This window comes from Centropristis striata, chromosome 3, assembly GCF_030273125.1.
Source record: "Centropristis striata isolate RG_2023a ecotype Rhode Island chromosome 3, C.striata_1.0, whole genome shotgun sequence".
In the NCBI taxonomy this organism is placed as follows: Eukaryota; Metazoa; Chordata; class Actinopteri; order Perciformes; family Serranidae; genus Centropristis; species Centropristis striata.
Genome location: NC_081519.1, coordinates 25,310,791 through 25,338,313, shown reverse-complemented (window position 1 = coordinate 25,338,313; position 27,523 = coordinate 25,310,791). Strand labels below are relative to the sequence as shown.

Genomic DNA, 27,523 nt, shown 5'->3' with positions numbered 1-27,523 from the left:
AGCCTCCGCTTAGACTCGTTTGTTTAGCCAACACTGCAGACAAAAGGGTAGAAACTGCAAGACAGTGAGCCTTACCAAGTTTACATAACCACAGTGTGGTGTACACATTTAAATCCTCTAGAATCTGTGACAGCCACATACCTCAAAGAGGGTATTTGACCTACATTTGAACTTTTCAAAGCGAACATGACAATCCTAACCAGAACACATTATTTAGTTATTGTTATTCAGTATATTTCAGGATGCAGATGCATGTGCTGAATCATAAGAGAGTGGTTAAAATGAAGTGTTTTTACTTTCCCTGACCTTTTCTAGGACATGCTTAAGAATACACCGAAGGGCCACGTGGACCGCCTGCCCCTGCAGCTCGCTCTGACGGAGCTGGAAACTCTGGCTGAGAAGCTGAATGAACAGAAACGAGTCGCCGACCAGATTGCAGAGACTCAACAACTGGCCCGCAGCGTCAGTGATCGCCTGCTCAGTAAGGTGACTGGATACACATGCACCCTCTCATGCACGTGCACGCGCACTTGCACACACGCATATGCCCCAATCAAATCAGCTGTGAGCCAGCCTCTGAGCCCTTTCACTCCTCTGCGTTGTTATCACTGTGAGCCAAACACCTATAAATTAAACTAGTATATAGCAATCGCTTATATCACTTTCCCATACATTAATCTAGGGAGGCCTTTTTATTTAGAGGAATTATCTCCCAGAAATGATGCCCATTATCATCTCTAAACAGTACCAAATGCAATGGCAGAGGCGTTGCCTCTCCATTACCACACTGAAATTACAGTCCTGCCGCTGCAAATCTGAACAAATGCTGCTCTGAATAAGAAGAATTAGTGGGTAAATGAGACATTTAATTGGAAACTGTAAGAGAGCTATCTCTTTCACCCTGTCGCTCTTCCTCTCTCTCCACTTTACCTCCCCTCTTGCCACCCTTGCTTACTCTCTTGCTTACTTTCTCATTCCACTTATACACTCTTCTTCTCTTTCTCTAGTGTGACTGCATCTTCCTCTGTCTTCTCTCTTCTCTCTCTCTCTCTCTCTCTCTCTCTCTCTCTCTCTCTCTCTCTCTCTCTCTCTCTCTCTCTCTCTCTCTCTCTCTCTCTCTCTCACTCTCACACACTCTCTCTTTATTTCTCTCTATCAGCCCTTGCTTTCCAGGACTCTGAGATGAGCTGATTCGGCCAATCTCCTCCACTCCACACAGAATTCCATTTGCTGCGGTGACACTGCAGAATTCCAATAGGAAACAGTCTCCTCTATTGCCCCCATAACCATCCAATGAAATATTCATTCTTTGTCTCCAAGTATCTAAGTCGCCGGAATAGGACAGATAACAATGTGAGTGAGGATGGGTTTCGCACACACTCACAGACACACTCACATATGCACACGTGCGTGGTGCAGTGCCCTCTGTGCCTATTGATGCTTGAAAACTTTAAGGGTGTATTCTTACAGCAGCCCACCTCTTCAGGGAGTTGTACGGTTTGTGGCCATCAAACGACAGTCCTACTCGGACTAATGACTCATTTTGTGTGCTATCTGAGCCAAAAGCAGCTCCAGACTGCCTGCAGATAGGACATCCTCGGCTGTGAGATGTGGTCACATGCGTTACTGCACTGCAGGTTGTAGATTGGACACAACAGTGAGGTTCATTATTCGCCCAAATGTGTGCCTTTTGAACAAACACAAACATCAAAGTAGCAGGATGTGGACTCCATATTTGGGCTTAACCTGCTGCTTGCAGTATAAATTGTGATGAGCCTGGCTTAGATTGATGCAGTATGCATAAAACTGAAAGTATTGATTTAGGCAGTCATAAAAAATGCTGGAGCAAAGTGATAAAAAAAGCTTTTTGTTGCTATTTCCTTTTGCCAAACATATGGATGACTGAAAAGCACAGCATGTGCCAACATACTGTAGCATAAATTGCATCTGTTATTGGATTCATTAGCTGTGTCTCTCTGTGTGTGTGGGTGCATGTGTGTGTAAAGGTGTGCATGCAGCAAGGTGTTAATGCATTTGAGTCCATGTGTAGTTTCCTTGTTGGTGGAAAGGATTTTATGTCCCAGTACGAATGAGCTAAGCCAGGTTGGAGTAGCGGTATGGTGGAGAGTGTGGTACAGACTAAAAGATAGAATGAGCAGCAGCATTTTTTTTATGTTAGAAAAAAAAAAAGGTTCTGGCAGCTCCATTAAATTGAAGTTTGTCAATAAGTCCTCTTTATCACATGTGTGCAGGGCAAAGATAGTGAAAGACCATGTGCATTCTCTCTTTCACAACTTGAATGAATGAACGAACTAGAGATGTGTGCCGTGTGTGTGTACACGCATTTGCACATTAAATGACCTTCAGCAGCATTAATGTGTGGCTAATCCCTGATGAGACATCTGCTCCTCCAAGGCTGACTTCTGTGTCCTCCAGGCAGTGAACTCTGGAGGACTGGCCCTTTGTGATGCTGTCTCCTCCGCCTCTGATCTGATTGCTGTGTCCCTTTTAGCAACTGAACTCGGAGCAGGGGTCACTGGTCCTTTGTGAGACGCTTATTGAGACTGTCTACGGCGAGCGGGGACAAGTCCTGAAGTCGAAGGAGAGAAAGGTCTTCCTCTTTGATGATGTGCTCATCTGTGCCAACATAAATGTCAAGTAAGTCCCCCTTGTAGAACAAGTTGAGCTAAATGCCCTTGCATTCAGAAATACTTTGCTAATGCGTTCATAATGCGTCATTCTAGCGTGAAGTTTGGAAAGGAGAGTCTGCTAAACTGCACAGTTTGGAGAAATACTTATTAGGTGGCACAGGGCTCTAATGTGATGCCCTAGGTTCTGCAAGGATGTTTTGGCAAACTGCATAGGAAAGAGAAATAGCTGCTAGCGGTCTTGAGCACTATCTGGAGTTGCAGGAGCTTTATCAGCTTTAAACAAATGGTAGAATGCCTAACTACAGCTACAGGAGTCCTAGATTACTGACATAAAACATTTTTTGGTTTCTTTCCAATTTATCTTCTGTGACAGCACCATTGATCACATCTCTCTCTCTCTCTCTCTCGCTCTCTCTCTCGCTCTCTCTCTCGCTCTCTCTCTCTATTCCCTCTCTTCCTCTCTCTTGAAGTAAACAGGAAAGGGATTTTGTATATTTTGCAAAGCTCCTGTCAAATATGTCGCTTAAAGCCCCCTTTTCAGCCTTCAAAGTAATTATCACTCTACGTCTCATTCAACTCGAGTGTCCCGAAGTTGACTTTGTCTGCCCTCCAGGATCTTGACAAACCGATCACAATGTTGATTGTCTGCGTGATTACACGAATACATGAATAGCAATGAACTCCTCCTCACAGCCAGGGGTACAATTTTGGCTGTGAACATGGGTGATCATACAGATTCTAATTCCCACTCCCAAGTCGTCTTCATGACATTTCTCCTCCTATGGAGAGCCGGGTGCAGTGCTGCTAGCAGGATAATAGGGAGGGAATTTCTCTCAGGTTGTTTTCAGGTTGTAAACTCACTTCCTCTGTTTTTTTATTCTTCTCGTCTCCACCAGGGGGCCTCCAGATATCAGCAGCCTGGTTCCTGTGGGACCCAAGTACACCATGAAGTGGAGCGCCCCCCTACAGCAGGTGCAGGTAGTGGAGGTGGGGCAGGAAGGAACTCAAAGCAAAGACACCTTCTTCCAGCCGAGCGGGGCCAAGCGGCCAAGTGGTCCCTGCACTTCAGGTACAAACTTAAGAGATGTGATTCAGACCCGTCTCATTCCTCTCTCCCATGTGTCATCCTCTCGTTAATCTCATGACTTGGACTGACTTTTAGTCTCAGCCCCTTACTCTGACTCAGCAGGGCTAATCTGTTTCTGTTCTCCAGCGTCCCGCAGAGGGCTGGAGATGCATCCGCGCTGCTTGTCACTCTGATTGAGGATGTGTTTGTGAGAAGGATAGTGATGACGGTCACTTGTTCCAATCTGCCTAGGGTGTTTTATCTTGGAGAGAGATGTGGGGGTAGAGAGCCCCCTGCCGCAGCATCCCCACAGTCTCATTTCACTCTCTGATAGACCACAAACACATCTAGAGTGGAGTCATCAATCTGCAGAGATTATTCCCTCCCTTTCCAGGCCCAATTAGAGAGCCAGTAGCAGTAGATAGGAATCGGTGGTTGAAACACTAGTTCTCCCACCACCCCTCACTAAACTCTGGTGTATACAGAGCTTGACGAGATCCCTGATAAATGTGCCATGGGAAAAGGGAGATACAAAGCCTTATCAGGATGTAATGGTACAGGCTTTTTAAAGTTGCAGCTCCATGACTTAAATATTAATGGTGCCTTCTTCAGAGCTACCATGTCATGCTCAGCAAGCAGCTACTGTTTTGAGAGCTGGCTCAGATTCTCACTGGATTAAGTTTTTGCCTTTGCTCAGGTAGTGTATACTCGTATACTCACAACTTTGCTGCCGGGGTTTGGGATCATTTAAGGTTAACTCTCAATGCAGCCGTCTCTCTTTCTTTACTCTGTGTACCTCAGTGGGTGCTGGATTCTGACTCTGACATTCTTCTTTTTTTTTACCTTTTCGACATGCTGCGGTCACCTTAATCATGTCTATCCAGAAACCTCCCTGAACATCTGTGGGACTGCTCCCCAAATTTTCATTCAGACAGGCTGTCCCACCTATTTATAGTTTCATCCCCTGTGATGTCATTCAGCGGGGTGTCTCGTCTAAATCCTGTGCTCCCTCAGCATGGCTCAAAATGGAGTCAATTTTTCTTCTTCTGCAGGCCCTGGTTACCTGCTTTATTGAAGAAAGCTTGCCTTTAGGGAAATGCAGGAGCGCCATTCTTCCTCTTCCCTTCTGTCTCTTCTGTCGGACTGCTGCTCTCCCTGTCTGTTCTTACCGACTGTATATAAATAATGGACGTAGTGACCGTGACGTCACCTGTTGGAAGCATCGAGTTCAGCATTACACTCATCACCATCTTGTGTCGCCATCTTGTTTCCGATACAGGGAGCAGACCATATCTGGACTGTGGAGTCACTGCTAGTTCATGTTAGCATTAACTGGGATGTTCATTTTGGCTAGCAAAAAACAAAAACAAAATGTTTGTTACTTACCTCAGAAAACTGAACAGCGACTCCTTGGAGTGTCTGTTAGTCCAACCAAACGCTGAACAAGACATTTTTAATGAACAAAACATTCAAGTCAACTGTCATTAAGTGAAAATACAGTCAAAGTTATGAGACCAAACCGGTAAACGTCGTTTTTTATATCTGTATAACGTTATATATAACTTTATTGACACGTTGCCGTGGATACGCATTGTTCTGCTTCTCTCCTGATGACTGCTTGCCTTGTTTGTGACCTGTCAATCAAAGGTAGCCACGCCCCAAATCATATGATTCTTTCTAATATTTCTAAATGATCTATTTTCTTCTAAATGGAGCCATTATTTACAATATTAACATCAAATTGTCTTGAAGAAGATTTTTTACTAGCGATTGAGACTATAGTGTTGTCCCAAAAACATTTTCTTAGGTAATAAATCAAGTGAGAAGTTTTCTCATTTTGCATTGAAATGAATGGACAAAACCCCCCTGGCACTTCCTGGTTTGCCTCCCTGCTCAGACCCGGAGGTTGCCGCCTGGTTCTTACCAACGCTCAAGAAAGCCAACTAATGTACATGCTCTTTTTTTGAAAGCAGTGTGCCAGTTGTTTACTTTCACGCTGTCTTGCCTTTATTCTGCCCCCATTACACCTCCCTTAATGCTGCTTCTCTTTTGACCTGCTGTCAGGAGTGCAGGTTTTTTTCTTTGTCAGAAGTGTACCAATGGGCTTTGGCTGCGGATCAGACAAGGGTTTTGATGCAGGTGTGGAAGCTGCATTGTCTTTAAATCCACTGGCTAGCGTCACTGGCACAGCAGCTCAGTGTGAGATTGCTGACTTATTCCAGAGAAAGCGGGGATGGACCCCTTTGGGCTCTGGCCTTCCACACCAGTGAGCTACGTGCCTGGCGGCCCGATGTGGATAGCCATGTCTGAGTGTGAAAACCATATCCTGCCTCACCAACGGGATTACGCTGGATTACAACTCAGCACATTCACCTCTCGGGCCGTAGCCAACAGCAGGCCCCAGAGGAGTCGACGAACCTGAACGGGGGTCCAGGCAATCCCTTTGGAGAGGACGGGAAGATATTGTTCTTGCAGCTTGCAGCACAGCCTTTTTTATTCAGATGTCTCACCTATTGATTTCCTCGCACCGATGACAGATGTCACTGGTGGCCCGTGACAAAGATCCCATTAAACCCCAAAAGCTTCAATAGAGCTCTTTAAATGAACAATACAAGCCCACCACTCTCTTTCTCTCACTCCCTTCCCTCTTATGGCTTTACTCTCACTCCATTTATGCACGTGGATCGACAAAAGACAGCAGCCCCCCCTCGGAGGAGCACGCCTCACTAAACCCGCCTACCGGCTCAGCTCTTCTGCTACTTTATTATGTGGCAGCGGTGACAGTGCAGGACAGCTCTGGAGCAAAATCTACCTGCAGAATTTAATTAGGCAGTTCTCATGGAGCCTGCTGCTGGGGAGATGTGGGCCAGGGGAGCTAGGACGGAGGATGGCAGACAGGAGGAGACACAGCTATCGATTCGCAGCAGTAGGAGAGAGAGACTTTGAAGGTAGCGGGCCTCAAATCGATGCTGAATTTTGCGTCTAATGAGACACCTGCATTCCTTTTTGGCCAGCAAAAGGGCAGCATAGCTCCAAATAACAGTTTCTTCATCTGATTTTTTTACTCATAAATTCATTCTCTGTAGTTCACCAAATAATGAAGATCGATCCATCTGCACATCGAACCTCTTTTATTAGTGTCACTGGAGTTTCAGCAAAAGCAACTTTTCTTTCCGCACTTCCACTAGTTCTCAGAGGCAATGTCGTTGTTTTCTCTTAGTGTGTGGAACTTTAACCTTGAACGTTTAAGTTTATTACATTCTTACTACATGCAGTAACTTGACAGTCATGGAATATTTATTAGACCATTGTTTTCTTCAATTTCTTGTTCATTTTAATACCTGGTACAACTAAAGGTACATTTGTTTGTACAAATATAATGATAACAACAAAAATAGCTGAGAGTTTAATTTAAGAGCTGATATGTAGACATTTTCTACGGTTTTCTTGATAAAAACCAAAATCATTATCAAGAAATTTCAAGATATCAGCTCTTAAATTAAACGCACAAACACAAAAAAATATATATATTAATAATAAATGCAAAGTAGCAGCCATATAAGTTATTCATGTATATAAGTTGTATGGAATGTATGTAGTTTTTTATTTTATTTTTTGGGGATTCTTTATTCAGTTTTTTACATCTATGTGTCTGTATTTTGAGCTGCTGTGAAATTAAGTCATATCTTATCTCATCCCACAGTTGGTCCATATATCATATGTTTATTGTAGATCGTATCCTTTAAATATAAAATGGAAAATTAATTGACTCTTTTTTACCCTGTGTATTGAATATCTCTGGGTGTGGACTGTTGGTGAAAACTAAACAATCAATTTGAAGACATCACCTTCAACTCAAACCTGAAATGAGTTTTCACGCTCACAGGCAAATTTACAAAAGTATGTTATGGCTTTTTCGGCTGCTAAACTTGCAAAAAGAGGCACTGAGCAATTCTCAAATCACCCAGTAAAGGTGAAATGCACTCCTAAGTACACTGCCAAGTAAGCAATGTCCCAGTGCTCCTGTGCTATTTGTGTTAAAATTAAGAAAAAAATAATTTGGCTCAAAATGATCCCTTGTACAGTACCTGCACTCTCTATTTCACAAAGATCAGAGCTAATACTGTAGTCACACACGTTTACAGTGAAATTATTAGCGTCTTCAGAGAGTTGGTGGGAACTGAAGCGCACCAGCAGCACTGACAGACTGGGATATTAAGTCCCAAATACAGTTTCTTCTCCGTCACATTTTAATTTCTTGCCTGATGTTTTGTGGAATGCCTCTGCATCTCGTCAGTCAGGACCTCTAGGTCAGACCTGTAGGTCTGAAAATGTCACATTTCTCTCATTGTTCTGCCCACTGTGTTCTTGGCTTGTCATTAGAGACACATATTTTCTGATTTGGACCTTGAGACGGAGCAGATAGAGAATGCTTGCACAATTTATGATGCTATCAATGGCTTTGATCCATTCTTTATGAATTTACCTGATACATTTTTTTCTTTTGCATAAGTTCACAAACTCTAAGGCTTTGTATGTTGCTCCCTCTCCTTAGGTAAAGCGATCCTCGGCCCTCCGCGGCTCTACCAGGAGCTGCAGGAACTGCAACATGACCTTTCTGTTGTGGAGGAGGTCACTCTCCTTGTGGGCACGCTGCAGGGGATGTACCAGGTACATGTTCCTTCATGTTACACTTTTACCGTGGCTCAACTGTCTCGCAGGCAAAATCTGTGTGTATCATACATCATATATAATACAGTCAGTCAGATGGTAAGATCTCACACAGAGCTTTTCTCAGTCTCTAACTGACTCTACAGGGCAAACCGCAGAAGTTTGTTACATTTATCACACCACCACACATTCCAGCCGTGTTCTTCCAAAATCTTCTTTAAAAGCCTTTAAAAAAATAATCAAACACGCCCACAGAGTGACCTTTAAATGTCCTATTCTCTTCTCCCAAAACTGGTTTCAGTACCAATTTATTTATAAGCCAGTTACCTCAAGATATGGTCTGAAATATGAAAATACATGTAATGAAGTATGGAATGTAAACTGCAGCTTACTGTACAATAGCTCCTAAGCTGAGAACACATCAAAGATTCACAGAGGCAGGAAAGACTAAATTGAAGAAAGCGCAGCTAATTTGAATTGTCGGATTGAGTGCCAACGAAGACATCAAGTCTGGATGGTACGAGGAAAACCATATGGGGAAATCTCATTCTGCTATTCCTCTTAAAGAAATTTGCAAAAGGATTCTCCATGTTTAAAATGTGATCAAAGAGCAGCCTCGTATTCTTCAGTCATCAATTTTTGAAAGCATGAAGCCTCCCAACTATCTCCTCATCACCAGTGTCACAATGGTGGGAATGAGATGTTCCCTCTGATATGTACTCGATAGAAGTGTCAGATTTGCTAAAGAAACCAGCACCGCCCCTCCTGTGGCGTCCAAATCAGGACAGTTCCCAGTAGTCTGCCACTAACACATTAACAGTACCTTACACTACAGAACACAGCCAGGGAGGTATACTCCAGCAATCACCAAAGAGCCTCTCAGACTAATGGTGGCACCTTTGCCTCTCCACACTTAATGAGCACAATGTCCTCAGGAGGAGTGACGCTGGTCTGGCACTAAATGACTGATTTTCACTTTCCACCCAGTTACAATATTTTCCCCGGAACAAATAGACAAAAATACGGCTGCACAGCTCATTGACTTCAGAAAATTGATTTGATTCTGTTTGACTTGAGGGACTGGGTTTTGCTGTAAAATGGTACTGGTGTTGAAGTAAATTCAAAGTTACATGCGAGGGGATAAAAATGTCGCAACCATGTCGCTTCAAATAATGTACTGCGGCTTTATGTGAGTGGATGTGTGGATGTTTGCCTGTACGAATATCAATATGTAAGTACATCTACTGTACACCCCTGTGCTCAGTGTGCTTGTGTCTCTGCAAGATGACCTACTGAATGCTACAGCTGAGAAACAAGTTTTAACTGTGCATGTTTCTCCATCAAAGAACCTGAACACCACTGTGGCCCAGGACTGGTGTCTGGCTCTGCAGAGGCTTATTCGCATCAAAGAAGAACAGATCCAGAGTGCTAACAAATGTCGCTTACGCCTGCAGGTGCCTGGCAGGCCAGACAAGTGAGTACTGTTTCACATACAGATGTGCACAAAGTAAAAAAAAGTACTGTGTGTTTGGGTATGAAAACATAAATGACCACAACAGCAACAGCAAAAACAACACAACAGGCAACAAGAGCACCACCAGAGGCTATTTCCTGTTTACTGACTGATTTAAAAAGGTTCTGAAGATTTTCCACAAAAGGTTTTTTCCTATTCAAGACAACAAGACAATTATAGGCAGAACATGGGCATCATATTCAAGACCAAAAGATAAGAGCCAGTGACAAACATTTTTTCATCTACATGCAAACAAGGATAATGATGTATGGTTGTTATAATATCATTTGCATGTTTATGTAAATGGAAATGTACGTCATCATGGGTTATATGTAAATATAAGGAGGAAAAGAGAACATCTTGTTTGTCTCGTCTAAAGAGAACAAATGACCTGATTGAAATAATTAATTTCCTTCAGTACTTTTTTAACAAGAGGTCTGTCTACGTGAATTTGCATTTCAACTATGAATGGCCTCTACATAATGTTCCTTTTACAGAATTTAATTGAGGTGCTTTGGCCTTTATGCAACATAGGACCTAAGTCCAGAACATTTTTATGAATTGCTCAACTAAGGGCCATATTATTTTATGTTTCCACTGTCAGCCAAATATTCCACAATTCACACAGAGTCGTAAATGCTCCTACTCTACAGTGCTATAAGAGTTTTTAATATTAGATTATAAAAACTGTGAGTTTACAACTTACAGTTTTGTTTTTATGTGTTATTATTGGGTTTGATTAGATTATTTGCAATACAAGAGTGACATACATGCAATATCATATGCAAGTTATCTTGTCAGTGCCGATCTTAAAGTGGTTGTCTTATCTTGCCAAAGTGGCTCCTGGTGGGTGGAGTGACTGCTGAATGACTAAATGCCTACTTAGAGAAGAACAAAGATGGCAAGGAGAGACCATATGAGTAGCTTAGAGTACTGCACAGAAACTGGGAATAGCAAATAATGGCAGATTATAATGGATCCCGTTTCGTGGCTTCTGGTGGGGATAGAATAAGAAAGAGGCAGGGGAGGACAAAAAGAGAAAGATTGCGATAGAGAAACCAGAGCCCTGCTGAGAGAGACTAAGTAGAAGGAGAGGAAGAAAGAAAGAGTGAGAGTGATGATCGACCTCCCCCATGAAAGACTTGGCTTGGTGCCGGCAGGGCAGCAACAGTCAGAAGAGTGGGCCTAATGCTTCAGAGCCAGGGAGTATCTAAGTGTGCCAAGCCAAGCTAAAGTGACAGCTTGAGCAGCGGAGCTGTGCAGATCAGTTCTCCCACATCTCCCAGCTTCCTCGTCGACTGTCACACCAGGCCTGCAGGGCCAATCTGCTTACTCAGATGTTTGGTGGAGCCAGATGTCATGCTTACGAGAGAGACCCCGAATTCCCCTTCGAGGGGTACCCTATTTGCTGAGTTCTTGTGATAATGTCATTAGCAACTGCACTGACAAGGAGATTTCCCACCCCTACACATGTCCGAGCCGTAGGTTTGTATTTAAAACTCAAATAATGCAGAGCAATACCTGGAGATGGCCAAAGAGTTTTTGTTGAGAGGAAAAGGGTAGCAATGTCAGCTGAAAGAGAGAAATCTCCTGTTGGGGAAAAAAAGCCAATCCAGTTTTGTGATAGCAATCTAATTGAGGCTGGGCCTTTGGTGTCGGGTGGCTGGACCGGCAGTGAGCCTCGGGGCTGGGGTGACAGGTGGCACAGCGGGTGCCCAAACCATTCTGACACTACCCAGGGTGCAGCAGTGGCAGATTGCAGGGGAGAGCAATGGGGCAGATGAGCTCTGTGTCTCACAAACATAAACACATCCACACAATCGCACACGCACACACACACACATTGGTTTTCCCTTGTTATCCTTGTCGGTTTCGTTACTAATCTGAGTAACAAATGACAGGGTGCGTTCAATGCTTTCTGAGCGTGTATGTGCATGTTACATGTACTCACATGTGCTTCCTGCTGACAAATGGTGCCAGCATGCACCTCAGAGAAAGAAGCACACACATGGAGGTGCAGAAACACTTTCACACACACACACACACACACACACGCACAGAGCAGAGCCGAGCCTTTGCTCTGCTGGTGAGAGAGTGGGACCGCAGCAGGGACCCCCTGTACTGAGTTGGTCCCCTCCTGTCTGGCCGCAAGCAACTCTCTGCAGTCAGGCAGCACATCACAGCCTCCACACTGCAAACAGACTGAGTACGTGGAGAGAATCCTGACTGTTGCCTCAAAGGCACCAGCCTACGTGTGACAGCAGTTCATTAACATCCTCTTTTTATTGCGTCTGCTGGAGCAACCACAGGCAGAGATACAGGGGCTGCACTGGCAAGCGATAGATACAGAGTTCAAATTTCATAGTTTAACCAAATGTGTTTGTTGCTTCATCCTCCATCCTCACTAGCACAGCATACACCAAGGAACAGTATTGTAAGCCTGCAGCCTCTTTTTTTCATGGGCTTCTTTATGGAGGCTTTGCAGGCTACCTTCAAGGCGAATGGCAGACCTTACATTCTCAGTCATACACTGTGATTGATTTGGGCTCTATCTCTAGTTTGTTCTGGCTGAGAGTCTTAACCAAACACACACACTCCTACAGAGGCTCTGGAGAGTCCTCTTGACCTTAATTTCAGCGTCTGGACAGTAGAGGGGATTCTCTGATTGTTCCATGTGTGTGAAGAGAGTTCTGTGGATAGGTGCCTGACCGGATCCTACATACAGTGTTGTTTTACCCAAATTACAGAAAAAAGATTATTACATTTTTGCTAGCCCCTTGTGGCATCAGGTGTCGCATTTACCAAATATTTTCCACCATTTACAGATTTTTCGTCATTGTTAAAAAATATCCGAGGCGGCCATCTGTTGATAGATTAGTAGACTGTGTGTTATCTACTCTTACTGTAAGTAATTCACACCCCTGTCCAGTTGGTGCCATTTGCATATAAATTAGCTACAGTGTAATCTGCACTTTGAATTGTCCTTTTTAACAAATTGTTAAAAATAACATGATTATATTGTTAAATGTATTGAAATAAAGCTGTTCTTAAGCATGCAGTAAAAAATCCTATTATTTGAAAATGATAATTGATTTGTATGAATAATACAGGCCCGTAGTTATTTATGGGTTTATAGTTTTGTGTCTTGGTTCTACCTGTGATTGTGGAGTTAGTTCAGCTGCTCACCAGCTTCATCAAGTTGAGTGATGCAGGTTTGCCTGATTAGGTTCGGTCAGCATGGAGGGGCTGGACACCTTCAATGTGAAGAGGTAAGATGTATTTGGGTTGCTGCCGGTTAGGAGTGCCACAAAAAATATACATATTGTAATGTCAGCAGGAAGTGATCTATATAGATTATCTGTATTGTTTCAAATTAAGTATTCATTTGTAACAATGGGGCGGCTGTGGCTCAGTTCGTAGATCGGTCGGCCACCGAATGGAACATCGGTGGTTCGATCCCTGACCATGGCAGCCTACATGTCGAAGTATCCTTGGGCAAGATACTGAGCCCCAAATGGCTCCCGATGCTGCGTTCATCATTGTGAGAATTAATTCCCAATGGTGGCAGGTGGCACCATTTAGGGTAGCCTCGGCCACCAGTATGAAGGTTTGAATGAATGCTTGTTACAACCCCCTACCAAAGGCTCCCAATAAAGGGGATCTAACATGGAGGAGAGGAGTGGTAGAAAACAATGATTTATTACAAAAAAATCAACAAACAAAATAACTCAGAGGGAATCAAAACACTACTGAATAACAAAAGGTCTGGTGGGCTGGCAAAATCAATATAAGAAAGGGAGACTCTTCGACCTACATGGACCGGCGGATCCAAAAGAAGCCCTTCTGCCACTGAACCATCATCTAAGTAAAATAAGAAATAGAAATCAATAACTGAAAACTGAGCCACCAGTCCCATCAGAAAACAAAGGGTAAAAACAAACCAAACAAAAGGCCTGAGTGCGTAGCTTTCATACTGAAAGTTGGCGTACTCCGAAAACTAGAAAAGGACGTATGCAAATTCACCTCCACATATATCAAACTGTGCTCACGCCAGGTTCTGCACCTTTCCCTGATACATCCAAATCAGCGTGGAACTGAGCGTACATGGACGAGCCACCAACCATGCCCCGGCTCCTCCCGCAAATGAATATGCAGATGACATAAAATACAAATTACTTTAAATCGCCGGCATGCCCGCTGATTATCGAAAAAAAAGGCAAATCAATGTGCTGCCACTGCACGTGAGGTGGACGTGGTGATCTCCAAGGTGGAGGCAGGAAAATTAGCTTTTTGATGCCTCAGGTCTGGGATCAGCAACAAGGTGTCACTGTGGCTGTTAATGCAGCTGGATCAGAGACCTGTACCATGGCAGAAGTGTCCTTCCACACACGCTCCTTCTAAACTCCACCGTTGTTGGCGTTTATTCGGAATCGATAGAGCAGCGAATGCGTTTCGGTGCCAATATCATTTTTATGCATCAGTTTATAAGCTACACTTAACTTGTTGTCCCAATTAAACATATGGGATCAAATATGCACCACACCTGACTTATTCTGAAAAGGATTTCGCACACACGTCTTTTCTTCGGGGGAGAGGGATCTGTGCATCATGGATCCTGTGCACCTGCAGCGTTAACATCTCCATGTTAAACCAAAGGGGAAACAATCGGCGATCGCGACTTTGACACAGTAATTGAGGCAAATTTTTGTGCGCTCCATATAAATCAGAATCAGAAGTACTTTAATGATCCCCGGAGGAAAATTCGGTATAGGCCTACATGTATATGAAAATAGTAGAAATAGCAAAATATATAGACTTAAGAAAATATACAATCTTAAAAAACATACAGACTATCATTGCACAAGTACAAGTGCAGTACGCAGGTGAAATCTTAAATATAATAATAGATCAACAATAAAATCGTCATTCCCTCCTATTTAGAACGGGTTATTGATGGTGGAAAACGGCATTTTCCTTCATTGTCCTATAAACTGTAAACACAAAGCCAGTTGTGTGTAGTTTGAGTTTAGACATGAAACACATTTGCGCAGCGGTCCGCACATTCTCCCAGCAAGTTCACTTTTCATGTATGTGGCGTGTGCGGGAGAAACAGCGTACGCAACGTTTTTGTGCGTACGCAGCGTTGATACATGCGGCCCCACATCACCAGCTACAGGCCGCTGTGAGAGAGAGAGATGGTTACCGCCCACTCCTTATAGGCATCCCCCAGTCAGCCCAACTGATTACACTTGAAGACAAACAAGACACAGGATGAATGATATGACACAGGGAGAGCAAAGTGAGTGGAGGGGCACGTAACTATGCTTTGTCGGCTTAGCTCACCCTATACTTACCTGGCCAGGTGGTAGGTTCCATTTAGGGTCTTCACGAGAGTGAGTGGGCGAGGCTAGGAAGTGGCAGCTTGTTCTGAGGCTGCAGTGTGCTTTAGTTTAATTTAGCTGGATGGTGAATCCCAGGTTTCATTTTGTGTTTTGCTTGAGTAAGTTTTCTTTTGTAAATAAATAACACATTTTTGGCACTTATCCTGTTTCCTGTCCGGCTTTTTAAAGATCCCTATGTAAAAGTTTTCGGTGCACCACCACTTCATCATTTGAATGAGCTGGCGAGGCAACACATGTCATATAATATGCCACTTTCATTCACTTTGAGACCAAATATTACTGGGGTCATTGCAGAAATTAAAGATGAACATCAATAACAGTATCCAGGAATTCACATTAAAGACACCACTGACTATTCCTGTAAAAGTTTAGCCTAGTTTAGCAGGTTGAATAATCACAGTCCAGGCTTTTTTGTGAACTGACTGTTAAGGGAACACTTAAATATGTTTTCCCATATAACTCTCAGTAAGATATCAAAATGTACTTCTCAAGATGCCTAGTGTTCTTTCAACATTTGTCACATCCTTGTGCTTTAGTGGTTAATGGTAAGTGAATAGAAGTGCACCTCTACCCCAACCTCCGCTCCACTGCTTTCAGCCTTATTTCTCCAGGCACAGCTTGCTGTTTCTTCCTTTCTTCGCATTCACACTTGTAGACACATTCACACCTGGAGGCAACCAAGAATAACCACAGCCCTCTACTTTGAGCCAGTTATCAGGTGCAGTGGGGCTGGAGCTGAAGGGCACCAAGGATACATTTTCTTTGGTCAACTGAAAAGTTTGTGTTGCTGCTTGAGGAGTCAAAACGAATTGGGAAACTTTCTAGGAAGTATTTCATCTAATCTTTCCACTCTGGTGCTCTCAATTCATTTAATAAAGACATTTTGTTTCTGTTTTATGTCATTTTAAATGGTAGACATAGCAGATTATACAAAATTGCATACAAGAGTCAAACCGGATTATTTTTATGCTGTCATAATGCAGTTTTTGATGGCACACAAAGCTGTCCACGTGAAATAAAGCTTAAGCAGTAAGTGCTGGTTTATACTGTATATCCACAATGGGTTGGCTATAACATCAAGTAGATATTTGGGAGTGACATTTAGCCCTCTTGGCTATCAATGTTGCCGTTGAATTGAACTTATATTTTATGATGCCATGCCACTGTGCCCCACAGCTTCCAAAACTGAAACAGCACCCTGTAGTTCATCCAAGATTCCAGCTATGTGTTTCAGAGACACAGAGAACATTGACAATACCTACTAACGGTTGTCACATTATCTACATAATTCAGAAAAAGATTGGGTTAAAACGGTGGTGAAATTGCCTTCTAAGAATAAATACATTTCCAAGCAGTTAAATTAAATTAAATGTAACAGTCTTAGTTTAGTTTTACAGGGACCGGTATAATTCTACGGTGTGTTAAAATGCTTTTAGTGACTCATTCAATGGCAGCACATGGTAAGTTGTCAAAGGGGGCGGTGGGCGGCTTGACAAGTCAGCTACTCGGGGCAGTCTAATCTATAGACAGTATAAAAAGTGCACACCATCACCATATCACCAATTGGGTTGTGGGCTACAGATTTAAAGCCTCAAGATTAGCATTCTGGTCATGCCAACTTTTGCATCTAGTGCATACTCAAAACCAGCGCTAGCCAACTAGCTTGGTTAGCAAGGTGCATCCATCACTAAAATTGAACAACCAACTTGTTAGACTCTGAAAAGGGTAAAAGATCTTAGGAGACAACACATGGTGCATCTGTCACTCACAAGGTAGCCCCACTCTAAAGCATTCCCTGCTTTGTCATTTATGCACAAATTGCACATAATGGTGTAGTGAAGGAGACTTGAAACTATTGAGACTATGGAGTTATTAGGAAAATTATTTCTGAGGTAATATAATCAAGTGAGAAGTAGGGTCATTTTTTTCATTGACATTGATAAAATCAGACTTATTTTTTGCAACCAGTGGAGTCGCCCCCTGCTGGTCATTAGAAATAATACAGGTTTAATGTACTTCCAAATGGGCTTTGCTTCCAGGCCCCTTGATCTAAACATGCATTTCATGTGAGCGCCAATTTTTACTTCACTTTCTTTACACACACATCTGTAATAGCCAATGTACTGCTTGTACAGATATGAGCCTCCTGTGAGTGTGTGTACAGGTTTGACTGACTGAATGATTGACTGATCACAAATCTTGCCGGGAACTCCAGATGTTTCTGTCATTTTCAGGCTCATTTTGTATTGCCTGCAGAGAATCCTGTGTTTGTATCCACTCTAGGATTTTGCATACAATCCTGTCACCTCTATGACACACATTCAGCCTGAACCCACTTTAAGTGTATCTCTTGTAATATTCATCTGCGGCTGATTGTCAAGTCTGTCCAGAAATGGATCAACAAACTCTCTTAGGGACACTGAACACACTTTCTCCCTGACTGTTTGTTTCTCTGGAGGAGTGGAGGTGAACTGAAGGATGAGTGCATGACAGGCTGCCACTCAGCGCTCACTCCTACATCTGTCCCGTCCTTGTGCATTAGTGTCACATGTGTGCTTCGGCACTGACCTGCTCCCATAAATCAGCTGGGCCGGCTCCTCGCTTCGCCCCACTCTGCCCTCTCCCCTCCCCTCTCCTCCCCTCCCATCCCTTTTTGACTCTCCTTACCTCTCAGCTCTCCTCATCTCCCTTCTGCCAGCATGCCCGAGTCTAGTTCTCTATTCTGGCAGTGCACCACACCTGCACTGCGGCTGTCAATCAGTGGGCAGGAGGGAGGAATCGGAGACTGCGCTCAGTTTAGCATGTTTGAGGCCGTGTGGGCATGAAGTGTTGCCTAAGGAATCCAACCAAGTGAGTAGTTGTATTCTCGTCACACCCTGTCTCCCCTTCTGTCTTCGGCAAATTGCCTCTGCTATATTTAAGCAGCGAATGGTATGAATTACACCTCTTTGTGAAAGCTCCACTTTTTCAACATGTCAAGGAAGTTTGAGATCTTACTTACTTTATTCTGTTCCTGACTGTGAATCTTTCTCTCTCTCTCTTTGTATGTCTGAGTCTCTCTACCATTTTTCTTCCTTCCTCTATGAAATGAAAATGAATTTGCAGCGGGCAGCAGCAGGTACGACAGAAGCAGAATCTCAGGCTGCGCACTGTTCTCCACTCTATTACCTTCTAATGAAGTCTGAATGTGAAATTGTCTTCCTTATGTGTGCCTGAGACCCCCGCGCTCCCCTCACCCTCTCTCACGTGGGCTCGTTTTCTTTTTTTTCAACACCTTAGAATCACTGTGGAATAGTTGTACAGTCTGGGCTATTATTTTCGGAAAAAGCTGCTTAGTGCTTTAAAAAGACATCTCATCCTTGGCCAGACAGCTTACTTGTAGTTCGAATAAAGCTTGATCAATCCAGACAACAGAGTGCCCCTGTCAATGGACAGACCCTCAGCTGAGTCATCGCTAACTCAGGGCTGATGCTGCCAGTCTCACTTTAGCCTGCTCAGCATTAAGAAGTTATTTTATTTTAGTCGACAGCAGAGAGAGTGAAATATTTAAACGGAGGCATGGCTAGTGCTCTATAACAAGCTGACATAAATTTTACTAAATAATTGCTTGAGGATGATAAATGTTTGGGTTGGACTAAGGGATGGGCATTTGGAAGAAACCTGCCAACTTGAACATCTATAATTTTAACGATCAATTAATAATAATAATAATAATAATAATAATTAATAGCTATGTATGTAGTATGTATGTAGTGTTTATACATACTAAAGTATGTATAAAAACATGCATGGGCAAAATAAAAGATATGTGTGTATATATATGTATATATACAGTACTATGCAAAAGCCTGTTTTGATAACGGCCGCTTTTATTTTCAAAGGACGAAAAGAGATTTCCTGTCGATCCTTAAACTAACTCAGTGATATTAAGCTGTAAAGATAACGTCAAGGAGTTCAATGTTTTATGTTTTAGCCCCCAAAGAGGCATGAGGTTAGTTTTCACAGTAATCTTCATATTTAAATGTGTGTTGTGTTAAAATAAGTTTTAAATTAAACTTTAAATTACTTTAAAAAGTAATTTATGCTAGCAAGGTTTGATACAGTAAGCTAGTTTTGCTCCAATTAATACTCTTGTATTTCTCTGTGTTTGATAATTGTTATTGCAACTTTCAGTTTGCAAACTGTAGCTTTATCCAACTTAATTCTCAGTTAATTGGTTCATTAACGTACGTCCGCAGAACTGAACGATTGGCTGTGTTTCAGTTGAGGGATGCTGATATGCAGTCATAGTTTAAAATTAAAAAAAAGAAATACAGATTGATTAAAAATTCCACATGATCGACCAAATTCTCAACAACTATTAATCGGTCATCGATTAATTATTCCCATTCCTAGTTGGACTTTACATCTCTGGGATGAGTTTGTATGCTTTACACTCTATCTTGCATGTAACACAACCTCTGCATGTTTAAAGCCCAGCCTGTGTTTCTTAACAGGCATTTGTTGGTGGTTTTGGCTCTCACTTGAACCCAAAAGAGAAAAATCACTTGAAAACACTTTGCTCTTGGAGAGACCTTGCAATGCAGGGCCCATTTTGGTATTGACTTTGGTATTGACTTTAGGTGTGTTTTTTATTAGCTGGTGCAACTCTCTTAAATCATTCTCATAAGATACCCATGGTTATCCCATGGTCATTTCCGTTTTTGGAGTCACTTGTGGTATTCAGGTAGAGTGAGAAATGTAGAAAGAGAGATTTGGTGAGAGGTGGTTTGTCACTGTGGTTATGAATTTAGCCCCTGGTCGCATGAAATGATACCCGTTGTGTTTCATGGCATGTTTTTTTGTATTCTGTTATATTTAGCACTATGTCTGTCTTTGAAAGCTTTGATCCTTTTCCCCTTTCTTCCCTGCCTGAAATAATAACACGGCAGCTTGAATGATCAGATAAAAAAAGACTTGTGTGGTAAAGTGTCAACCAGGAGACAACATCACAGTGGCAGTTTTTGTGGTCAAAACACTGGATGAGAAACAATCAGAAGCTTAGAATCTGAGTCTGACACATTGGCCTATACTGAGACGTATGAAAAGAATAATCATCTCTGTGCTGTCTTTTGGAAAAATGCTTGTTTAGCTCACAGCATGCTGCATCATAGGGTTCCAGCACTGGCTTAACACTGTCGAACAAAATCTGTCTCAGACACCTGAGTGATTAAAGGGACCGGCACCGCAAAATCAAAAATGCACATTTTTCCTCTTACCTGTAAAGCTAATCATCAATCAGAGATAGCATACTATAATTCCTACATGAAACTGTTCACGGCAGGTCTGTGGATTATCTTGAATAACCAGCTCATGATTTCTGGAAAGATAGATTCCTGTTGAGTTTTTAAAGATTTTTTTGCCACTTTGAGCACCATAAGCTGAGTGCCATCTAGTTCACACCAAGCCACCACGGGAAAGAGTAATAATAAACTCCCCAGCTACTTCGTTGGGTACACCTGTTCAACTGCTTGTTAATGCTAATATCTAATCAGCCAATCACATGGCAGCAACTCAATGCATTAAGAGCAGTAGACATGGAGAAGACGAGCTGCTGAAGGTCAAAGCGAGCATCAGAATGAGGAAGAAAGGTGATTTAAGTGACTTTGAATGTGGCATGGTTGCTGATCCATGAGTTTTTCACTTTTTCAACTGCTAATCTAACAGCCATCTCTAGAGTTTACATAGAACTGTCAGTAACAGAGAAAATATCAAGTGAGCGTCAGTTCTCTGGGCTAGAATGCCTTGTTTATACCAGAGGTCAGAGGAGAATGACCAGACTGGTTCAACAGGAACTCTAATAACCACTTGTTACAACCAAGGTCTGCAGAAGACCATCTCTGAACACACAACACGTCAGACCTTCAAGCAGAAGAAGACCACACCGCCACTTCATTAGGTTCCCCCATTTGAACTAATAAAGTGGCCGGTGAGTGTATGTATAGGCGTGTTTCCATTAGGTACTTTTCCCTCTAGTGAAATCTAGTGGGTGTGGTTTGGGAGAGAGGATCCACCCAACTTCACTGGTTAGCAGCTAAGGTAGCAGCTCAGAAAGTACCTGCCTTGGGTAGGAACTTTCTGAGCTGTTACTGAGCGGTAATTTCACGCATGCGTGATTAATTTGCAGACTGGACGCTGATGGGTTAACAGCTCCTGCTCTGACTGCAGCCGGGAGAGACTGCTGTGGGCGAACTGGGCCGCTTGTGAGTGCTTTGGGACATCGCCTGCTACTCATTAAGAAGAACAAGTCTCCAAAAGTCTCCAATAACACCAGAAAAAGGGGGAACTAACTAGTGGGCGGAGCCAAAACACTCAGTCGCTTTCCAAAAAGTACTCAGTCGAAACACCCCTCATGTGAACTGTCCCTTTAAGTCCAGGCAGCCCTGAAGGATCAGGCTATGAAAGCACTGTTTGACTGACATTTATTTGTTTACCTCACATTGTCTTGTGCTTTGTGGCCCAGTACTAGCTGTGTACAATTTGTGGCTCTGTAGAGACTCCTGGGGGGATAAAAGGAGACACAACACCCGATGGCTTGTTATAGTGTTAACTTTTTGCAACTTTAGAGGCATCTGCAGTCCTCCGGTGATCAGCCAGTGAAACTAAAGTCCCTCGTCTCCATACATATGTTGGAAGAACACCAATTTGACACATGATGCTTAACAATAATAACAAGAAGAAGTAGAAGAAGAGAAAGAAGAACTATATCTGAATAATTCAGAATATATCACCTCAAGCCTTTCAACTAAATTTGAAATAATTATTAGTTAACAATTTTAGACAATTTCGAACGCAGAACAATTAGTGGATTATCTTGTTTTCCGCACTTTGATACAGTCACTGCAATTTCTTTCAGATAACACTTCCCAAATGCAGCTTCCAGTTACTTGTCAGCATTTATTTTATTTTTGTTTATTTGTCAAAAACAAATTTAAGTCAGTTTAATTTATGTATATGTTTTTGCTGCAACTATAGCAAATATTCAGCACCTTTTCCAAATCTGCATGTGAACCACCAAGAAATATGCTCTTACTCCTGCCTGTAAGAAAAATTGACAGCATGTTTACCACTTGTCAAAATCACATAAATTACCATACAGGGACAAAGGCAAAATGCAAATGACACTATAAAGATGTGTGATCTGACACGTTACAAGGCCTTAAGCAAACTTTGTTCACATGATTTACATTCAAGAGGAAGACAGGCAATTTTTCAAGGCTGTTAAACTTTAAATTATGTGTTCATAATGGAAATATATGCATAGATTAGTCTGTATACATAAGACAAAGCCATGCATAAGACAAAACATCTGTCTCTCTACCTTTGGTTCTAATTCATTAAACTTTTGAACGCCATTATTAATTCATGAACAGTAATTTATTGTTATTTGTTTGTTTACCAGAATCTAGTGGTTTAAGCGGGTTATCCTTTAACCCCTGACCATTTTGCCCCTTTCTGCATAATTTAGGCCCATTATTATTCCCCCAAAAATGTTGAAAAGCTAGATTAGATCATAAACAAACACCCAAAAACTTTAAAGACAAAACTTTGATTAACTGGGGACCAACAACAATTTAGAGATCTGGGAAAAGTCATTTAGTCGGTTTTGATGCTGAAAATGGCTTGGGGTGCTGCTACAGCCTCTAAAAGTGAAAGTCAACTGGCGGGCCTTTACATTATTAAGGAGGTAATCACAAAGTTGGCGGTTCGATTCCCAGCTCCTCAAGTCAGCACATTGAAGTAAAACCCTGCAGCCCAAGCACTTTGTATGGCAACTCCACCATTCACACACACATTCAGTGTATGAATGCAGACTGTGAAGCTATATGTTTCCTGTGAACGTATATATGAAGTCCATTAAACATTGACCAATAATGTTTTCGGAGGGTAAAGGAATGTATAACCAAAAGTCTCTTGTTTGAACATCAAACGCTCACCTCCTGCAGTCTTAAAAAAAGTTTGTAGCTTGCTCCTTTCTGGAGAATTACAGTTTCAGTCTGCTTGAATTCATGTTTTTTACAATGGATTCCAAGGCCGACCCAGTTTCAAGGTGAGAATGTTTCATACCTGCAGCGTAAAAAACACTTCTCTGCTGTCGATTTTGTATGTTTGGTATTCGTGCCCTTTTCTGCCTTTACTGAGCCAGGTAAAAGGCTTATTGAGATTTAAATCACTTCTCAAGAAAGGCTGAGAAAACTGTTATACAGCAAACAAAACAGCATGGAGAATTACCAGTTAAGATGGACATTTGAGTTTTATAATTTGTAAATATGCTCAAGTGGGGTTTGTTTAATACACGTGAGCAAGCATTTTTTTGCCAGCGACAGATCTAACCAGCATACAGGGGGCATTTTGATACTTAAAAAACTGTTTTTTTGATGATATATTGAAGTATTTCTGTCTTCATATAAGCTGACACATACACTCACATTATCTCTGTTTCCCCTCCTTTTCTTTCTCTCTCACACACACACACACACACACACACACACACACACACACACACACACACACACACACACACATACACATACACATACACACTCCCTTGTACTTCTATCTTTGTGAGGACCCTCATTGGAATAGTGAATTCTCTTGCAAGGTTATAATCAATTTAAATTTTTCATTAGTTTTAGTTTTAATTGGGTTGTGAATTTTTGTTTTCAAATTCGGTTAGTTTTAATTAATTTTTAGAGTGAGTTTGCTAGTTTTAGTTTGTATTTATTTTTTTGGAATGCTTTAGTTTTCGTTTATTATTTATTAGGGCCCGAGCAGGCAACGACCTGCGAGGTCCCTATTGTATTTCGAATGATTATTCTTTTTATTTTTATTATTATTCTTCTTCCCAAATGATCGCATATTTCACTGCCTGAACATACCCCAAAACTCATGAAACTTTAAATATAAGTCAGACATGGTGAAAAATTTTATAATCTATTGTCATCCTGAATTTTCACCACTAGGTGGCGCTATAATAAAGGAACGTGCGTTTTGGCTAATAACTTCCACATACTTTATCGCACATTCAAAAAACTTATACCCACTCGTTCACTGAGTTGTGCTGAATCTCGTGATATAGGCCACTCCCATTTTCGCCTACCATTTTTTTTCGCAAATTCGCGAAATGTCGCAAACCTACTTTTTCGAACTCCTCCTAGGCAATTTCATCGTTTTGCACCAAACTTTGCACACAGCATCTATGGACCCTCATGACAAAAAGTTATTAAAAGAATTTTGGTTACCCAAAGAATACTCAAGTTATTAAATAACAACTTCCTGCAGGTGGCGCTATTTTCAACACATAACACAAAGTGTTGCATATCTCCACGTTGTTGTGTCTGAATGACATGAAACTCAGGTTACTACTTCCTCATGAGCCCTTGAGGCTCGCTGCAAAATTTTGGGCGATGACCAGTAGGTGGCGCTCTTTAAATTGAAGTATTTTATATCTCCAAATCCGTTTGTTGGATTAACACCAAACTTGGTATACTTATTGTCAATGCCCTCCTGAGGATAACCCTTAAAGATTTCATTGATCGGCCCCTAGGTGGCGCTCTGGCGGCAGTTTAATTTAATAAGTGTCACTGTGCCCAGACCATAAGACTTAAGGCAATGAAATTCATAGGGGTGGTATAGACTGGTCCCTGTAACGCATAAACCCCAACGGCAGCATGCCCGACACGCGTGTCCTGCGAGGGCCCGTTAAGTACTGCGCGCAGTCCTAGTTAGTTTTTGTTTTTTGTTGTTGTTGTTCATTATGTATGAAAAAAAAGTTGACAGAGATGAAAACGAAGGACCTTTTCACTATAATTTTAGTTAGTTTTAGTTAGTTTTGTAACCACACTATACAGTTTCAGTTAATTATCATTTTTTTCTAAAACTCCCATTTTTCTTTTTATTTGAGTTAACTAAAATGTTTTTTCAATTCTAGTTTTCGTTATTTTGTTTTCGCTTTCTTTAACTATAATAACCTTGTTCCCTAGCCCCTTACCGTAACCCTTAACCTAACCTTCACCATCACAACTAAATGGCCACCCTAATCCTAACATAAACCTAATTGTAACCTTAACCCTAAAACAAGGTCTGAAATCTCTGAAAAGCCTTTAAAGAAGTGAGGACCGGCCGAAATGTCCTCACTTTGCAAAAATCCCCTCACTCTGTTGGTTAAAAACATGTTCCCGTCCTCACTATGTAGGAAGTACAAGAACACACACACACACACATAACACACACACACACACACCTCAGATCTTATCTCCTACTGTGTCTGAGCTTGAATTGTCAACAGAAAAAACACACTCTGATCACAGCCTGTACTAGTCTTGCCCGATCCCAGCGGAGCCCACACATTAGTGGCATTTTAAGCTTGGGAACCCACCTAGAAGCGATTTACTGTGACCAGGCTGTGTATTCAACGCAACCTGCCCTGAATGTTGACGTGCAAGCCAAACTCACAAAGCCTTAGCTTACTGGACTGAACCTCTGTAAAACTACAAGCAGGCAAGCAGCTGTTCTGACAGAAAAAGTCTTGATGTATTAAACCTAAAGTCCCATGAAATGAAGAATTTCTTTTTCTTGTTGGTGCCCTGTTACTCTGACTGCATTGTTCAGCTTTCTGTTTTTATAAAGCACATTTGCAGGATATGTCAAAAATGCACTGGTGCCCATTTTATATTAAAAAAAATCCTAGATGTTCCTGCTCTGTGGTCATGATAAAGCTCTAGTACATTCAACCTGATAAAGTGCACACAGTAAGAAGTGATGGAAAAGTCTTGGGGTCCTCCGTGGCCACTGTCAAGGTCCATTTGTCATTTTTTTCAGTGTAATTTGAGTATTTTCTGTGTGTGAGTGTCAGTTTGTCAGCAGCTAAGTTCGTGTTAAAGTGATTACTTACAGAGATTGTAATGTGTCTGTAGTTAACTGGGAAGCTGGATTTTCATCCTTATCCTTAACCGCTTATCCAAAATCGGAGGGCTGGAGCCAATCTTAGCTGACACAGGAGGCGGCGTACACCCTGCACAGGTCACATAGAGACAGACAAGCAGTCACGCTCTCATTCACTCCTACGGACAACTTAGAGGCATCAATTTAACCTAAGCTGCATGTCTTTGGACTGTGGGAGGAAGCCGGAGAAAACTGGAGAGCTGACACGGGGAGAACATGTTAACTTCACACAGAAGAGCCGCAGGTTGGATTCGAACTTGTGACCCTCTTGCTGTGAGGCAAAAGTTTTAAAGTGGAGAAAAGAAGATAAAATTAACTTTGTTTACTGACAATGCCAAGTAGTTTAATCTTTTCCTTTCCAACATACCTGCATGTCCTGCGTTTATATAGATATAGATATATAACGGTATGCAGGTTCATTTGTCAAGTACGACTGTGAACATAATCCTGGTTTTGATTTAGTTTGTCAGTACAACGTCATTGGAAAACACTATGGTAACATTTTAGTCATTTCTAGAAGACGTGGTTGCAAAAAGACACTGGCACACACTTTTATTCTTGTGAAAAGGAATGCATTCTGGTTCAGGGTTCAGCTTTACTGTCATTACACGATACAGGATTTCACAATGAAAGGCAGTTGTAGCCGTTCCATATTGGTGTCAAATCCTCATAAATACCAAGATCACTCCTGTAACAACAACAACAGAGACTGGCCATGCTGATCAAATGATGAAATGAAAGAAAAAAGAGAGTAAACCAGCAAAAAAATGTTTAGATTCTGTGTTGTGTGGTGAAGGCTTTGTGACAAACATGTTAAAAATTGAGAATCAATATACCCGTGTGTTTGTGTGTCTGTTCTCCTGCAGGTCAGGCCGTCCTGTCAGCTTCATGGTGGTCCTCAACACTCCCAACCCCCTCAGCAAGATCTCCTGGGTCAACCGTCTGCACTTGGCCAAGATTGCACAAAGTAAGTACACACACACACACACACACACACACATACACACACACACACACACACACACACACACACACACACACACACACACACACACACACAAAAGGATTACTATGCCATTTCTATTTAAACAGAATGATGTAATGCAATGAAATGTAATAACAATGTTTTAAGTCGGAAGCTCAGACACACCATCAGTGTTTGCTTCACTGTCTGTTGGCTAAGTGTACAACTGGTGTTACAACTTATAATCAGAGAAAAGCTGAGACTCTCAACTGG

At 42.0% G+C, this 27,523-nt stretch overlaps 1 protein-coding gene across 2 annotated transcripts in view; it reads left to right on the top strand.

The window, feature by feature from the left end:
* The window catches only part of arhgef10la (Rho guanine nucleotide exchange factor (GEF) 10-like a), a 154,517-nt gene that overhangs the window by 52,199 nt on the left and 74,795 nt on the right, over positions 1 to 27,523 (top strand). For both annotated transcript variants that reach the window (XM_059328377.1, XM_059328376.1), the window contains 6 exons: positions 316 to 486; positions 2,513 to 2,658; positions 3,548 to 3,720; positions 8,273 to 8,388; positions 9,735 to 9,862; positions 27,153 to 27,253. In XM_059328377.1, coding sequence (XP_059184360.1) covers positions 316 to 486; positions 2,513 to 2,658; positions 3,548 to 3,720; positions 8,273 to 8,388; positions 9,735 to 9,862; positions 27,153 to 27,253 — 835 coding nt within the window. The remainder of the gene's footprint in view (positions 1 to 315; positions 487 to 2,512; positions 2,659 to 3,547; positions 3,721 to 8,272; positions 8,389 to 9,734; positions 9,863 to 27,152; positions 27,254 to 27,523) is intronic.